The sequence below is a fragment of the Alligator mississippiensis genome, chromosome 1, assembly GCF_030867095.1.
Source record: "Alligator mississippiensis isolate rAllMis1 chromosome 1, rAllMis1, whole genome shotgun sequence".
Lineage (NCBI taxonomy): Eukaryota > Metazoa > Chordata > Crocodylia > Alligatoridae > Alligator > Alligator mississippiensis.
This window is the reverse complement of record NC_081824.1, coordinates 232,764,709-232,782,293: the sequence shown is the minus strand read 5'-3', so window position 1 is coordinate 232,782,293 and position 17,585 is coordinate 232,764,709. Positions and strand designations below refer to the sequence as shown.

General features: G+C 47.0%; 1 protein-coding gene across 1 annotated transcript; it reads right to left on the bottom strand.

Annotated features, from left to right (window-relative positions):
- Positions 1–700: 700 nt before the first annotated feature.
- Positions 701–17,195, bottom strand: LOC109281292 (C-type lectin domain family 7 member A). Its single transcript, XM_019480054.2, has 6 exons — positions 16,290–17,195; positions 11,725–11,814; positions 8,279–8,392; positions 5,360–5,502; positions 4,036–4,178; positions 701–3,464 (listed from the first exon to the last, which is right to left on the bottom strand). Exons 1-6 carry the CDS (start codon positions 16,408–16,410, stop codon positions 3,296–3,298), a joined length of 780 nt encoding a protein of 259 aa, XP_019335599.2. The 5' UTR covers positions 16,411–17,195; the 3' UTR covers positions 701–3,295.
- Between the last annotated feature and the right edge of the window lie 390 nt (positions 17,196–17,585).

Genomic DNA, 17,585 nt, shown 5'->3' with positions numbered 1-17,585 from the left:
ACAAAATGATGAGATCCTGTATCAGGAAGTCCTGGCCACTTGTATTGCCTTTGGGGAAGGTGATATCAGCCATAGTGTCTCTGGCAGCATTACCTTGAAGGAGCGCGACACAAGATACAGATCCTTGCAGACCACAAGAACTTAGAATATTTCCATAAGATGAAACTATTTAATCAGAGACAGCTGTGCTTGATGTTTGTTTGTTTTTTTCCCTCCTGTTTTGATTTCCAAATCATGTACCAATCTGAGTCCAGGAATGGAAAGGCAGACATGCTACCCTGGAAGATAGACTGTAACACTGACATTGTTCAGTTGCCAGCAGAACCCAGTCCCATTCTACAGCTATGCAATGTCATTAGTGTCACATAACTCAGTCTTCCTAACCCTGCTATACACTTCCACTCAAGAAGTAATTTCCTTGAAAAAGGATGATGATTTTTCTTGACTGATGCCCCAGGGATGGGAGGGGGTTCTCATTCACTCAAGATAGAATTAATATGCCTGTGGATCTGGCCAGACTGACCATACCCTGGGGAAGCCATGATTCACTGTTAGCTGGGCACCCAGGAACAGAAAAGACATTAACTGGTTGCCTTATATTTCTGATGGCCATACCTGCATGAGACAATCTGAGACTTTGTCTTCTTCTGTGATCTTTATGCCCACACAAAAAGACCCACACAGACACCTTGGGTGCTGCTCCTGCCTCTTCCTCTTCCCAGTGACCCTGGTCCATCAGTTCCCTAGACTTTACTGTAGAGATACCGAAATCCAAAGGATATTCCATAGTCCTGAAGGTGACAGCCAAGTTAACCAAAATATGCCAATTTATTCCATGCATAGGTTTTCCCTCAACTAAAAATAAAGCCCAATTATGGTTGGGTCCATGTGGTTCACCTTTATAGTCTCCCAGACCACATAACATATAACCACAAATCCCATTCAGGAGTGAGGTTCTGAATCTGCTGACAGTCCATACCCAGCTCTTGTTCACATTAACAGCAAAAAACAAATGGTGAAGCAGAGAGAATAAACCAGGTGCTAGAGCATTACTTCCAGTACCACCGCAATTGCCAGAAAGACAGCTTGAATTCCCCTGCTAACATGTGCCCAGTTAGCCTATAATAAATCCACGCATGCCTCAATTGGGCAATGCCTTTCTTTGCTGATTATGGGATCCACTCCTGGCTACACCCTGCTCTACTGGTTACCTTCAATAATCCTGCAGCCATGGACTGGGTACAACATGTCTAATAGGAACTAAGGGCAGCTATAAACATGATGGACCTCTGCTCTGACATGTGCTAATTAGCACACTTCAGAGCTGACTCCATTAATTGAGTCTGCAAGTCTGCTGAAGCATGCTAATTAGCACACTCCAAAAGCATCCACGTCACATGTACTTAACATCCCCACAATTCAAAATGGTGGCCGGAGCACTTTAACTAAAGCATGTCGACTGAATGCACGTGACACTCTAGTTAAAGTGTCCTCTCCCTCCACCCCACAGCATGTGTACAGATGTACTAAAAGACCAGCTGGAAAAGGCAAAGGAGGTTTACAGATGACTGGTGGACCAAAAGCAGCAGCAGGGGCCTTGTTTACTCGATTGGACAGAAAGTATGGCTGTCAACACAACACCTCCATATTCACCAGCCCTCACAGAAACTGGCTTACAGGGATGAATGGTGCATGCTGGTGGTGGCGGCCAGGGGTGATCAGGGACTGCCCGCAGACACCGGCAGAAAGGTGGCGAGTAGTGACTGCCTGCAGGTGCTGCCAACAGTGTCAGTGGCACCTTTTTGCAGGGGGGTGCACCGCCACAAACAGAGGGTGCATGTGCACCTGCGTGCACCACCTATGCTTACAGGTATATCAGCCCCTTCCATATCACTCAGAGAATTAATCCAATCAGCTCCTCATAACACTGAAAATCCATCTGGGTTTTTACATGTCCCTGTTCAAGCCGTACACATAAAGCACACTCCCTCACTTTTCCCAAACTTCTCCATCACCCGTAATGGTGCAAGAACAGGAAGAATACTAGGTTAAAGATATCCTTAGAGCCCAAGATGGAGATAAGGGAAATTACAATACCTAGTAGATTCGGTAGGGTATGGACAAGAAGAACACACAGGGGAGCTAATTTGGTACAGAAATGTTCTAAGGACCACTCATAAAGGCCTAGGTCAGCCCACCCTGGAAGGTGTTCTTGAAGCAGCACATTGGCAGGGTGGTCAGTAGTATCAGATAGAGGCCTTGAACCAGGAGCTCTAGCCTAACCACTGTAGTGCCTCAAACCCAGTTGACACCTCTCACCATACCAAAGTGGTAGACACAGGTTGCAAGCATCCTCCACGTAGGCCTAGGCGCACACACACTCCCTGCCACCATAGTGGGCACCCAAGGTCAGCTGACTCCTATTCCTTCCCACACAAATGCTTCACCTGCAACGGATCATGTCTAGTCAACAGAGCTCAACCTTGTTCCTACATTGTGCACCCTTGGCTTGTGCTCCTACTGACTGATGGATTCCTTGCATACGTGACCTAGGTGGCCTCCTGAACATGCTCTCTAATTCACCTTCCAAAAAGCTGACCGGGCATTGGCCCAACCGCCCAAAAACCTTACCCAGCCTCCTGATCTTGTGCTCTGCCTGATCCTCTGAACCCTCCACTTGGTTTCCCAGGCAGATACTTGGCTTCTGACTTCCTGGCCTGAAGTAACCCCCAGACCTGGCTGCCCACAGCCTGAAATCACACCAGCCTAACAGAGTTGCCAGGTGTGCACACCTGTTCCTGACCTCTCTGCTCCCATTATTCATGCAGTAAGGATACAGGGGTAATGGGCAAAGGTTTATTCCAGAAGCAAGGTATAATTTTTGTAACGTAGAGGACATGGAGTCTCCCAAAAGAACGGAAGGAAACCCTATTCCTGTAGCTCTGGCACTTGGGCAAGGGTCTGCTTTGCAAAGAGCAGGGGGCATCTGTGTCTGGGCAGGGGCAGTAACTGCAGGATGGCAGTCTCATTTCCAGGGGCCTGTGATGCTCCTATGGCCATACACACTGTTTCCTCTTAGGTCTTTCTCTTTTCCCAAGTGGTTGCCATCACATGCTCAAAATACAGGACCAAGAAAGTGAGATCTGGGGATGTAAGCAGGAGGGCCCTATACATGTCTATTGGCACCAGTACAGGCAGCTTCATTGCTGGGGAGAGAGATCCAGGAAACAGGCACACGCACAAAAGTCCAGAGCGGGCAGAAAGAAATGATGTTTTCCTGTGTCTATGTAGCATCTCAGGCTGGCATTCCCACTTTTTTCCCATTAATGTGTCTCTCCTTTTTTTCCTTCTCACAAATGCAGAAGTGAGTTTCTCCACAGCCTCCAGGCTTAGCTTTCCCACCTTGGACATAGGCACAAACTCTGCCCTGATCATTCTGATGACTGAGATCTTGGAGATCAAACCTGGAACAGAAGTGCAAAGTTTATGGTTCATGTCTGTCCTCCTGAGCTCACCATACCAAGACACAGGGCTGGGGGCTCTCTGTGCTGGTTGTCCGGACACTGGGCAATGCTGAACAATGATTTAACAGAAGGAAGGTCAGGGATGCTTTTCTGCTCAAAGGCTACAAGTGATAGGGTGAGACTAGATGTTCCCAGCACAGAATCCCTGCACTTCCATGGCACACCGTTATGTTAGTAACATGAGGAGGTGTCATGGCTTTGGTCCTACCCTCTGCTGTTGCACTAACAGGCTTCCAAAGGCCACCTCACACCAGTTTCCTCTGGGCTTACAAAGTGATCAGACCACAGCTCTGCAAGAGCATCGGGAAGCAGGAGTTTGCCAAAGGGGGTGGGAAGGCTGTTTGGGACCTGTTCTGGGGGTGGGGTCTATTGCCAGATGAGCGTCTAGCAAATTTCAAGACCCCACTTGTTTGGTGCAGTCTGAAGCTCCCACTTCCATGGTGAACTGCATACTGCTGTGAGTGATGTACACTGCTGCAGAGGTGAGGTCATCCTAGTGACACAGACTTACAGGCCAGACGAGAGAGCTGTGTTGTCTTCCCAGACCCACTTCCTGGATTCAGGATCATGTGACAGTCCAATCCAGAATGGGTAGTACCAGGTAACACTCTTACGATCTTCATAATATTGATATAATTCTTGTCTTATGAAATCCTAAAATGGAGAGAAGGTGAATTCTGTCAGCTGTTAGGGAGCGCAAATGCCTGGAATGAGCTAGCAGGGCCTTGGCTGTTCCCCACATACAGTAGCCATGCAGACCTCAGTGCAGAGATCACCCCTCTAGGTAATATTGGGTTCTCACTTCCAGGGCTACAACCTGGTCGCTCACCTACCCATTACCTCCAAAAACCAAGTCCATTCGGGCTGATATGTTCACAATTGCAGCCCAGACCTTTTGGATTTAAGGCAAATCCCATTAACATGTGTGGAGATAGTTCAGGGTGATGGTAAGGGCCCAAATACAGATATTCTCTCAAAACTGCCAAAGAGAATGGCCAAGGGGCCCAGTCTTTGCTTTGCCAAAGGTTACACTGCAGCCTTGGATGTTTCCTTAGGCCACAGTTTTTCCATTGAATAGTGTGCTCAGCTACCAGCCAAATCAGACCCCTGCACAGCTCCTAATATGGAGGATAGGCCGACTGAGGAGGTGGAGGGCACTACAGAACCAGGCCTTGAGGCTTTGGAAATTTTCTGCTCGCAGAGTCCAGATCCAGACCTGTAGGTACATGCAGTTTGTGGCAGGCCAACTTCCTGTGGTGCCTTAAACCACATGTGTTACACATTAAACCCGGTATGGCACTGCTAATTTGCAGTGCTGGGGCAAAATTAGCTACTGGGATTTCCCAGGACAACCCCCCCCCCAAAAAAAAACACAAAAAACAACAACAACAAAGTGAAAAAATAAAAAAAGCAGTGCCAAGCACAGCAGTGTGCTGTGTGCGAGGACACAAGAGAAGATGTGGGGGCTGCCTACTCCTCCATGTCCATGTGCAGCTAAGCCCACTTGCTGGGGCACCTTGCACTGTAGCCAGCTGCTCTCTGGCTGGCTGGGATGCAGTGAGCCTCATGATGAGGAAGCAGATAGCTCTGGGCTGCCTGCTCCCCTGTCTCTCCAAGTCTCTCCCTGGCTGGCTGTTGCACAGGGTGCCTCAGCGTGGGGACTCCTTGCTGGCTAACCTCACGCTGAGGCAACCTGTGCCCAGCCCTCGACACCCACCTTCCCCACAACAAATTGAGCATTGAGACGTGTCCCACAGCAAAGCTCGTGAGCAGGGCCATGCTCATTCAGCTACACATTTTGCACTGATATAGTGTTACAGGAAGCATGCACTCACCAGCTCTTTTTTGTTCTCAATGCTAAGCAGCCGGGCAGACTGAAACATGCAGGAGGATTTACAATGTTCCCAAGTTCCTTTCTCAGGAGAAAAGAGATAGGACCTGCCCTCAGCAGTAGTCCACCGTGCTGGACACTTCTGCCCTGGAACAAACACATTACAGATAAGGTTACCACATCCCCGATCACTCCAGTGATGGAGACATTGCTGTCCGCAGAGGGATTTCATGCTGCCTTCTTCCTTCACCTTCTATCTGGGGACAAGAGATGACATCTTGACCCCAGTACTGAGACGTGGGCAAGAGCCAGGAACACCAGGCCCTGACTGACAGGAACCAGCCTCAAAATGAAATCAGGACAGTCATGCCTGCTGCGGCCTGGGGAAGTGGTTTTTCATCTCCTGAAACCTTCTGACTGCCTAAACAATTTTCCTATCCTGAATAAAGGTAATATTTCTGGCATATGTATCAACTCATAACCGCAATTCATTCTGTGTTTGGGTCACTCAAATATTTTCACATTTTGAAAGTATTCCATTTGAATTTTTACCTATTTTAACAATTTCCCCCCAATCTTCCTTAATTTTGAAAGAGAGCTCAATCCCTAAAGGCCAAATCTTTTTTTTTTTCTTTTTTTCCCCTTTATGTTATATCAAGCCTTTCTTTTGAACAAGATCCAGCATTTGTTTCCAACATTTCTTTGAAGGGGACAAGTTTGTGGCCATGATTTTGTCCCGCTCACACAGAAACACTTTGCTGAATAGCCACAGATCTGCCTTTCCTCAGGAGAAAGTGTATGGCCAGAAAGTGTCTAGGGAAGCCCCTCCCTCTCCTGCTAAATTCACTGACATCTTCAGGACCAGGGCTGTGGCCAGAACTAGGGCCAGGTGGGAGGAAATCCATCCTCGGACGAAGCCCTGGACTATCCCAAACTGAACCCAACAGGAAAGAGGAGTGAGTCAGCCTGGGAAGCAAGACAGTGAGGAGGCCCATTCCTCACTCCTTCTTGCAAGTGCGGCCGCAAAGCAACATCTCTGTGAGATTTGTGAACATACTGGAGGGCAGGAGATGCAAAGGAAAAGGATCCAGTCTCAAAACACTGAAAGCTGGGCTGAAGCTTCATAAATGTCACAGACATTAGGGGTGGAAGAGACCTTGCTAGATCATCGAGTCCAGCCCCCTGCCATAGGCAGGAAGTCTCCTGGGGTCAAATGTCCCAGCAGGATAAGTATCCAAACACCTGTTGAATGAGTCCAGAGTAGGTAGTTACACCACCTCTGGGACACTTGGACTCTAAAAAAGACTTTCCTTATGTCCAATCTCAATTGTCCTTCCAGGAATTTGTGGCGGTTAGAACTTCCTATCCCTTGGGGCGCTCTGGTGAACACCTGTTCTCTTGGATCCTGGGGCACACCCCTTATCTACTTATAGCATGTCACCAAGCCCCCCCCAAGCCTTATCTTCTGCAGGCTGAATGGTCTCATGTCTCTAAAAAGATTATGTTCAATGCTGAGAAATTCAAAGTGCTGTACCTCAGAAGAATAATCAAAAATACAAAAATAAAATGGGTGACACCTAGGTGGATGGCAGCACTATGGAGAAGCATTCAGAAGTCCTGGCAGATCACCGACTCAGTCTGATTCTGCAGTGTGATGCAGCTTCACATCAGGCAAATGCGGCTTGCAACGTCTCAGTAGAAACATTAGGTCGAAGACATGGGAAGTGATAGTGTTTCTACTTGACACTGGTTAGGCCTCCTGTAGGGTAGTGTGTGCAGCTTTGACCTCTGTGCTTTGAAAAGGATGTGGAGAAGTTAGAGAGGGTCCAAAGGCAGGTGACAAAGATGATAAAGGCTTTGGAAAGGAAGCCATGTGTAGAAAGGCTGAAGGAGCTAGGAGTGTTTAGCTTGTGGGAAAGGCATTAAAGGGGGACCTGACAGCCATATTGAAATACCTGAAAGGTTGCCATAAACAAGGGGGAATGCATGTTTTCTCTCTTGCTGCAAAGAGGAGGATTCAAACCAATGGCTTGAAATTGCAGCAAAGTAGGTTTAGATTGGATATCCAGAAAAAAAGTTCTTCACTGTGAGAATAGTGAGACAGTGCAATATACTGTTGAGGGGAGTTGAGGACTCTCAGTCACTGGAGGCATTCAAGGAGAAATTGCAGAACCACTGGTCAAGGATGATGGAGGCATGGCTAGGCCTAGATTCTGCTATGGATATTTCCCAAGTTTCTGGGCTTTTCTGGTTCCTGTATTAGTCTGGGAGGGAATTCCTCCCCTGCCCCCCCCCCCCTCCCTGTTTCCTATATAAGTCAGGGTTTCTCTATGCCTTCCTCAGAGTCATTGGCTGTTGGCTGCAACCAAGGCTGAGGATTTGGACTGCAATGCGCCAGTGGTCCTGCTGGGATTGAAAGCTGGAGGTTCCTGGCTAGAGGGTCTTGCCCCTCTTCTCAGGGTCAGACTGATCACCATATGTGGGGTCAGGAAGGAAGATGGGGATGGACTGTGGCAAGGGGGTTGCCTTCCTCTGTAGTTGGGGGCATAGCCCTCTTTCTGGCATCTCTTGAGAATGTATAAACAACATTTAGAGAAGCAGGATATTGGCTGCTGTAGCCGTGCTGCAGCAAGTTAGGGTATTATGCCTAGTGGTTGTGTCAGGGTTGACTGAATTGTTTTCCTAAGAAGATAGACAAGGGATTTGTATAGGATGGTTTGGATAGGGATGAAGCTACCTCAGGCAGGGGGTTGGACTAGATGAACTAAGGAGGTCCTTTCCCACCCTAATTTGCTATGATTCTTTCCTTTCTTCAAGGTCAACATGTTTCAGGGGGGAGGCAACACTCTGCGGTACAACGACAGTCTCCCAGATAGGTCTGGATCTTACTTGAATGTACATCTCCTGCTATTCCATCATTTACCTGTATCACCACGCTGTTCATCTGGAATTTCTGGAAGGCCTGGCTGCTGGTCTGGGCAGGACGGCGACTGCTCACTGCTGCTTCCCTTTCCTGGGCTGAGCTTCGTATCTAAAACTTCAGAACACCACAGCAGTGTTACATGAGAGTTTCACAGATCTGACATTCTCTGATTACAGTGACAAAAAGGACGTGATAATACTAATACAACCCACGGTTACAGCTTGAAGTCTTCAGATAGAGCATTTTTTCCACTGAGGGAAATAATGGTGATTTCTCAATAGTGAGCCCTTCTGCAGAACACTTCAAATTTTGACATCACGTGCTGGATCCCTAACAGACCTGCAGTTGAAACCTGCCTGGTCTCCTGCTAGCTCACCTTTCCACCTGCCTCCCTGTTCATTTATACAGAGGTCTGAGGGGTGGCCCAGACCCTCTGGCTCCACTGGGAGAAGCATTGGGTGAAGGATGTTATTATTTCTAAACTTTCCAATGTCTTCCTTGAGCAGGGAAGTCATAGATCTAAGACTCCTGGAGTGCCCAAGGTTTAAAGAAAACAACACAAAAGAAACCAAAACAAAACCTGCTGAGGAATTTCATTTCTCTAGGATGGTCCAGCTCTGGGCTTCATCCCCTCACTTCAACCAAAAACATTTCAAAACTATCATATAATTTTTTGCAGAAGAGAAAGTCAGTCCCTCTTCAACAGAAAACCACAAAAAGCTAGGCATTTGGTGATCACACACATTGTGGAAGCAGATAGAAACGAGTATTGCAAACCATGAGCTTTTGGGCCATAATGTCACTGCTCCTGTCCAGTGTGATCCAGGGTAGGCTACAACAGTAATGGGGCATGTCCCTAGCTGCTGCAATTGTAAGAGTGACCATGAGACCCAGCTGAGAATTGTATACAGAAATTATTTCAAATGGTAAATGCAAGTGCTGGAAAACTAGCACTTTGTGTAAGTATGAACATGCTGGTTTCCAGCTTTATGAATCAGGAAAAATCCCAGCATTTTGGCTTGATGAACCACAGTGAAATATTTGCTGTCGAGTTAGTTTGGCCCTAGTCTTCATCTATGTGGGGTGCCACAAGGACCTTGGGAAGTTGATATTGATGTACCTACTGGCCATCTCTCCTCCCCTTCATCTAGGTACACACAGCACACCTCATGTCTCTTTCCACACACTGCTCTCAACCCTCTGACTGAGATGCTTGGGGCATCATGGAGGTTAAATTACAGTAGGTGCACCCTTGGAGATGTAGTGCAGCTTGGGCAACCAGCAATGGGGACAACGGGTTGTAAAGGGGACCCTGCCCTGTTACTGAGAGAGAGAGAGAGAGAGAGAGAGAGAGAGAGAGAGATTGACAACTGTTCTGCAACTGTTGCAGACTGTGAGCTACAGGAGCAGATCCAAGGCACGTGCATTGTGCACTTGCTCCTCCCTTTGATCCCTGAACCAATCAATTTAAAACCAAATGCCAGGGAGTGGCAGTAGCATTTGTAGGCAGGCAGTGCTGAGCGAGTCACTTGATTTCATGGCTCATTATAATCTACCCAATCCCTTCTAAAATTTTTGTTCCACGGGTGTTAATAACCCTCTCTTCTTTTTAATGCGCCTCATATTCCACCACTTGAGCTAGCTTTTGTGTTGCTAACCTGTCGTCTGTTAACTGTTCCTCCTAATAAAGCTCCAATTTCATATCCCTTCAGATTGTTTATAACTCACTCCAATGAAGTTATGTCTGCTTGCTTCAACCTTAAACTGGGTAATACAGCCCCAGGTCCCCAGCATATTAGCATAGCTTCTAGTTTATCCTTAACTGGAGAAACATATGTGTTGTTTTCTATGTTATGATGTGCCTCACCATCTGCACCCCACTTTCAAAATGCTAAATCTGCCCAAGTTTGGCTATACAAGTCTAGCTACAGAGGCAGAGAGGGGCAGTCTCACCTGGGCAGAGCTGGATGTAGGAGCTCAGAGAGAAGCATTGCAGGGAACTGACTCTGGCTGTGCCAGCTGGAGGAGTTCCCTGTGCTGAACAGAGAAGCAATATGGGAGACTGGAGGCCCAGGAGGACCTGAGCTGGGAGAAGCTAGCAGCGTGGAGCAGAAGCCCAGGAGAGCTCAGAGGAAGGCCCCCAGCTGCACATGATTGTGTTGGGAATTCGCACTATGTCACGGTTTAGGCTGTGAGGCCTGGGAGTGGCTGAAGGGGAGGAAATGAGACCACTGAAGAAGCCCCACAGAGGGGCTTGGATTATTGCAGAACTGGCAGCCTTCCAGGTCCCCTGGGAACTGAGACCAGGCTGTCAGAGCCTGATAGATGGTGTGGGACAGGGCACCCAGGATCACAATTCTTGTTCTTCGGAGACAAGCTCCCAGAGTTCAGAATAACAATGAAGGCAAAGCAGGAAAGGGGAGGGGGTACCCAGGTGAGACCTGAGTGGGAGGGATGGGATTAGAGGGGCCATGAGGAGTTGCCAGTCCTGCTGGAAGTGGCAGAGCCTGTTACTCAGGTCAACGAAATACAGCTCTACCAAGCACTGTGCCATCTTCCCTGTCCTATGCTTGTGCTTTTTAATATTGAATTGACTCAAAACATTTCTGGATTAAAAAAAAAAAAAAGATGAACCCTTTCTCCTGTGAAAAATATCAGTCTTTCTGCTGTACAATTTTGTCATGGATGGAGAAAAAAACATGGTACAGTGAGGTCACTTCATCAGTGTCAGGGGTAGAGAGGGGGTTAGAGTACAGGAGCAAAGCCCAACTCATCACCATCGGGTGGGACTCAGTATATGACATTGCCTCCTACATGCCAGGACTGTAGGCAGGAGTGTCCAGAAGGTCTGAGAGGATTATGAAATGGCTCCAGCTAACAGAATTGACTTAGAGTACATAGAAATTGTGCCAGCAGGGCACGCTGGTGGTCTCTTTCTCATTGTCTGGTGCTATGGAGATGGACACCAGCACCTTGGCTCACTTCCACCCTACCAGCCATTTTCCAATCAGCTCATCTTGATTCTCAGTTCCACATTGAACATATCTAATTCCCCAAATCAAAGTAGGGATTTGGAGGCCTGTGGCTCTGTGTTATTTGGTATCCAAAAACTGCTGTACTCTGGTGCCAAGTCTCTGCTCTGTTTAGGGGTCATGGTTCATCCTGAAGAGGAAGGCACTTATTAAAGAAAATCACTGCAAGAACATGTAAGCCAAAAAGCTTTCACACAGCTCATGTTCCAGGTAAGCCTCCCCCATTTGCCAGGTCCCATCTTCTGTTTCATCTTGCATGTACCCCACACAGACGTTCAGTATTTCAGTGATATAGTGCAAATAATATAGCATTGCAGTCTTCTCCTAGAGCCATCAGAAAACACTACCTTGCCCTTCCAAAACATTACAAGAATTCCTGTCACATCTGCTGTGGATCCTTCACCCTGAACTTACCCAGGTAACTCAAAACTCCTGTTGCTATCAACAAAACCAGACAGAGAATCCCAAGAATAACTGTAGCACACTGCCATCGACGAGGTGGAGCTGAAGGATATAAGAAGAGAAATAAAGATAATATGGCATAAGTATTGAAATCTGCAAAACTATATAACGTACCATGTAAACAAACAAACAAACCTCAGGAATTAAAATGGAGAAACACTTGACTGGACATCCATACATATGTTTCCTAGAAATAGCTGTGATTGATGGGGAAAAATGTGGGTATCAGGGAAAGCGAACAGTGAGTGAAAGAGAAGTCTCTTGGTGCTACTGGACTTACCAGAATGAAGTTTTCCCCTCTCTGTGCTTGACATTAACACAGCTGTTTCATAAGTGCAAAGCAAGTCATGTATGTGCAGTTATGGAGTCCAACACTACAAAAGCAGCAGTAAATGAACTATTGACTGAGGCAGGAATCCATGCCAGTGCTAGGATTTAAAATACAAGTATATTGGGAAATATACATGTCTGTGGTGTACTGGTAAAAGAAGCACGAAGACAGAATTATTCAGTGGCATCCAAACTAGCTATGAATGCTGACCATGCCACTGTTACAAGTGGAAAAAGCCATGTGGGAAAGTAAAGGATAATACAATTCAGCCCACAATAAAGTCTAGATGCTGTTTTCACTAGAACTTGTAGCCTGTCCTCTTTCTAATGATACCAGCTATAACATCTCTTCAGCCCTGACAGTGCTTTCCCAGACTTTCTTCACCCCCTGGTCCCTCAGCTCAATGTAGAAAACAACATGGAGCAGTTCAGTTCAGTGCATAGGCAACTGGTAGGGGGTGCATGGGGGTGCACATGCCCCGCTGATGGGACTGATGCCCTTCCTGATTGCCGACAGTGATGCTGTCGGTAGGGCTGGTGCCTCCCATGACAGGGCCACTGCCATTGGCCGCTTCTGCGGGTGCCCCCCCCCCAAGATTCACTCATGGTTTGGTGTAGAACAAAGAAGCACTGGGTGTCATTTAGAAGTCCTAGGGATGCTCCCAGAAAAGGCAGCTCCATTGAAAGCAGAATAGCTCAGATGTGACTGTGCAGTGTGGTTGGGCACACTTGAGACAGGCTACTCCATGTTCTCTGGCCTGGGTTCCTGTCACACAAGCTAACTGTACAGTGAAAATATACAGACAGCAGTACCTAGCTGAATGCCAGTCAGCTACCAAAAACCAGGTGATATACAGTAAAGGCAGTGACACTTCACCCTGTATTAATTTCTTTTATGTCTCTACCCTAGTGCTGCCACACATAGGTATAAGCCTCTTGGGGCAGAGACTGTCTTTGTGCTCTGTGTTTGATCAGGGAAAATCACACTAATGTGGCTCAGGTCCATGACTAGGATTCCTACCTTCTAAAACAATGCAAGTGATAATTATAAATATAATATGGAAAGGAAAAATGATGTAAAAGCATTTGATAATATGTATAGGTTTCCCTTGATTTTCACAGTACATGCATTCCTGGAGAATGGCATATAACTTGTATTCGCATAAAGTGAACCCACTTTACAATGTAATAAATACGGATAGGTTCCCATGGCAGTGAGGGAGGGAGAGAGGGTGGGAGGCTGAGACTAGGGAAGGGGCAGGGGGAGGGGTGCCATTCCTGGACCTGCACAAGGCAGCAAAGCAAAGGGAACAGAGCGGCACTCACCTCAGCCCCAGCTGCAGTGGCCCTGGGAGCAGCCGGCACCAGCTGCCTGCAGCCGCTGGGCTGCACCATGCTCTGCCTGTCCCTCTGGGCCTGGGCTCCACTTGTCCTCACTCACCTCTAATCCTGGGCTGCGCTGTGCCCAGGTACAGGCAGCTGGTGGTGACTGCTGCTGGGATCAGTCCAGCACGTGCTGGGGTGTGTGCAGACAAGTGGAGCCCCGGGAGGCGCAGGGCACGGCACTCTCCCCAGTCCATGTTGGAGCAGTCCCAGGAACAGGCAACACCAGCTGCCTGCATCAGGTACAGAGCAGCCCAGGAGCAGAGCTGAGTGCGGATAGGCAAAGTACGGTGCAGCCCAGCGGCTGCAGACAGCTGGTGCTGGCTGCTCCCTGGGCTGCTGCAGCATGTGCTGGGGTGAGTGGGGCCATGGTCCTTTCTCCTCCCCACATAGACTTACCTGCTTGAGCAGGGAGATGTCTATGCTGGTTGCATAAGAACGAATTTACCTCCTATATAACGAATTATGGGTCTAAAGATGCTCAACACAAAGTTCAAATTAGCATATAAAGAACCCCATAATTCAAGGGACACCTGTATTAGTAAAGCTGAGGAAGTATTTTTCAATGAACAATTTATTTGGTAAATGTTGCCTTCTTTTTCTGTCTGAGAGCATGCTGCCAAATGCTGCAGTACCACTATATTCCGTAATGCTGTCAAATGTCTGGGACAAAAATGTGTCCATTTGCAGACCAGTGAGCCACAGTTTGTTCTATATACTACAAACCTACACTGCTTTGCCTATTGTTTCTGCTCCCTGATCAGGTGACATGTCATTTTCCAGCACAATTTAAACAGTGAATTTTACAGAAAAATACATTAACCACAATCATTTTTTTGTGAAACAGCCATGCTTCAAACTGAGATGTGATTAGGAGAGGTCCCAAATAATTCTAAAAGGGCAGATAAAGTGCCCATCTGTAAGAAAGGGAAAAAGGAGGATCCAGGGAACATCAGACCACTCAGCCTCACTTCAGTTCCTGGAAAAATCATGGAGCAAGTGCTCAAGGAATTCATTTAAAAGCACTGGGAGGAGAAGAAGGTGATTAGGAACACTCAGCATGGATTCACCAGGGGCAAATCATGCCTCACCAACCTGATTATTTTCTACAATGAGTTGATTGGCGCTGTGAGTGTGAGAAGAACAGTGGATATGATATACATGGACTTTAGCAAGGCTTCTGATATGGTCTCCCACAACAGTCTTGCAAGCCAGCTAAGGAACTATGGGTTGGATGAATGGAGGGTGAGGCGTATCAAAACATGGCTGTATTGTTGGGCTCAAAGGGTAGTAATCAATGCCTCGGTATCTAGATGACAGTTGGTATTAAGTGGAGTGCCCCCGGGGTCATTACTGTGGCCAGTTTTGTTCAATATCTTCAAAGACTTGCATAATGGGATGGAGTGTACCCTCAGCAAGTCTGCAGATGACACCAAACTGGAAGGAGTAGTATCTATACTGGATGGTAGGGCTAGAATTTAGAGAGACATCAAGAAATTGGAGGATTGGTCCAAAATAAATCTTATGAGATTTAATGATAAGAAGTGAAAAGTCCTGTGATTAGGAAGGAACAATGCCATCCACTGGTGCAGGCTGGGGACTGACTGGCTAAGCAACAACTCTGAAGAAAAGGACATAGGCAGGGGGAGAGGAGGAAGGGTGGGGTGGTGTTTAGAGTGGATAATAAGCTGAAATTGACCCAACAGCATGACCTGGTTCAATGAAGGGTAACAACACACTGGGCTGCATTAGTAGGAGTGTTCAAGGCAAATCAAAGGGAGTCATTATTCCTTTCTCTCTGGCATTGGTGAAGCCACATCTGAAGCACTGTGACCAGTTTATGCTATAGAAAGTCTCAGCTCAGACGGTATAGTTGGGGATGGTCCTGCTTTGTGTTAGGGTGACAATATTTGGATCTTGGGGAGCATTAGATTTGCAGCTGGATAAAAGGCTATGACCTGTGGCCTAGCAAGCTGCTAACCACAACGCAGAATGCAACGTTAAAAGTAACACTGAAAGACACTTAGTGAACATTTTCCCAACAATATAGTAGTGTTGTAAGATATATAGCTCATTAGTAAAAGAAACAGGATGCAAACCCTTGGCTATCGTTAGGAGATAAAGCAAATTTTGCTTATGAATGCTTATGTTAAGCCAGCCATTTGCTTATGTTAAGTAGCCATCCTAACTGTGTCAACCATTTTCTGAAAAAAAGCAGCAAATGAATCTGTGTAAGTCTGTGTCCTCTGAATGAGGTAAAGTGATGGTTAAATGGAGACTGGAACAAACCAGCTACAGTGAGTAACAAGGTGAGATACAGGGGTCTTAGGAATGTGAGTAACAAGGTGAGATACAGGGGTCTTAGGTTGTGCCATATTTGTCTGTCTCTGTGTTTTAAAAGTCTGAAGTTCTGAAGTCAAGTTATTGGCTGAAAAATCTCAGCAGTTGAGAAAAGTAAAAGTAAGTTTATTTCACTGATTGCTTGTGGAGGAAAGCTGGACCCTGAATTATCCAACAGGGGAAGGAAAGAAAAGCAGAAAATGTTTGGCAGAAGTTTGATTATTGTCTGTGAAGGAACCATGTGGCAAGAAGCAGAGCACTTGCATTCTAGGAGCAGTAAGTGGATAAAAGCTGCCAAACAGTTACTAGAGGATGAAGCAGGTGAAATGTCTCATTGGGTACACATCACATGGCAGGTGGATTTAGCATGAAGGACACATCATGAGTGCAACATGTATCTTATACTTATTGAGATAACAGGAAAGTGAGAATACCAAGGCAGTTCAGAAACCAGACATAGTTACCTTTGTTTCTCCTTGATGGGCTTGGGCTGCCTCCAGCACCTCTGTTGCCTGCTTCCAGAAATCTTCGGCCTCTCTGCTGCTCAGCCTGGTTCTGAAACTTCAGCTCAGAGTAAGCTGTCATTTCCTTCTGTCTGACTGGTGAGGAAATGGGAACAGAGTTCACACTTGGTTTGCAGACTTGATAGTGCAATGTGGGAAGGGTCAAGCAGGATCCCAAAGTAGTCTATTATGCCATGCTGGGAGATGAGAATTGGAGGGGAAAGCCTCTACTTGGGATGACCATTGTGGGGTGTCTCTTCCACCCCAAGGATTCTGTGGTTCTCTTCAACCAGATCCTGATAATCTAATATAAAACTGACTATGCATCCTTAGGAAGGCTTTCTGCAGATCCTTTGAGGAAAGCACCCTGAGAAAGCAGAGGCTGTCATTAAGCACACTAAGCACACTAATTTCACCGATGCCAATTACCTTATACGCAACAGATTATTGAGGTCAGTTTAATCAGAAGCTTTAGAGCAGCCTGCTACCTACTCTAGAAGGGCTGAGCTATGATGAAAACATGCTATATACTTCTGAGAAAAAGAAAGGGGTTGATACAGAAAGTTGCCAAAGATCCTCAGCTAAAAAGATCTCTGAGCTAAAATCTTTAAAAACATGAATTCTGAAGGGTAGTTGTGGCAAAAGGAAGTCTCATCCCCTGTTCATTTTTATGGGAGTATTTTTCATGAGAGAAAAGTGGTTGATGTAACTGTAAAGGTGCTGAAGGGTTTCCTCAGAGCTTGCAAGCTCAATCAGGGTGTTTGCAGGCTTGGGTTCCCCTCCCCACGCTTTAGCTCCCTGGGTGCAGGGATTCATTTGGGAGGGAGGGGGCAGGGGTTGCTAGAGCAGGTTCTCTGGGGGAGCTAAAGAAAGTAGCAGGGAACTGTGGCTTTGTGAGAGCTCCAGCAGAGAGCTCAATAAAGTACAGCTGAGAAGGGGCACACCAGGTGTCAAACATAGGGGAGCTGCCTTGAGGACCTGTCTGGGGAATGGTGTGATTGGTTACAGGAATCCAGGAAAGACTGGAAGAGGGAAGAAATCCTGGTCTCTGGAGCAGCCACACCTGGGGTCCTGACAGGCACCCTCATCTTCTGTCCAGATGATGGCATTGCCACCCCTCTTCTGAGGCAGAGTGAGTACTGCTCCCTTGGGCTCCACTGCAGCCACTCCACAGTGGGCTACTTTGCTGCGGGCAGAGTGATTTTGTGGAGACTTGGCTGATTAAGTGTATACACCTGTGATAAGTTGCCTGAGTGT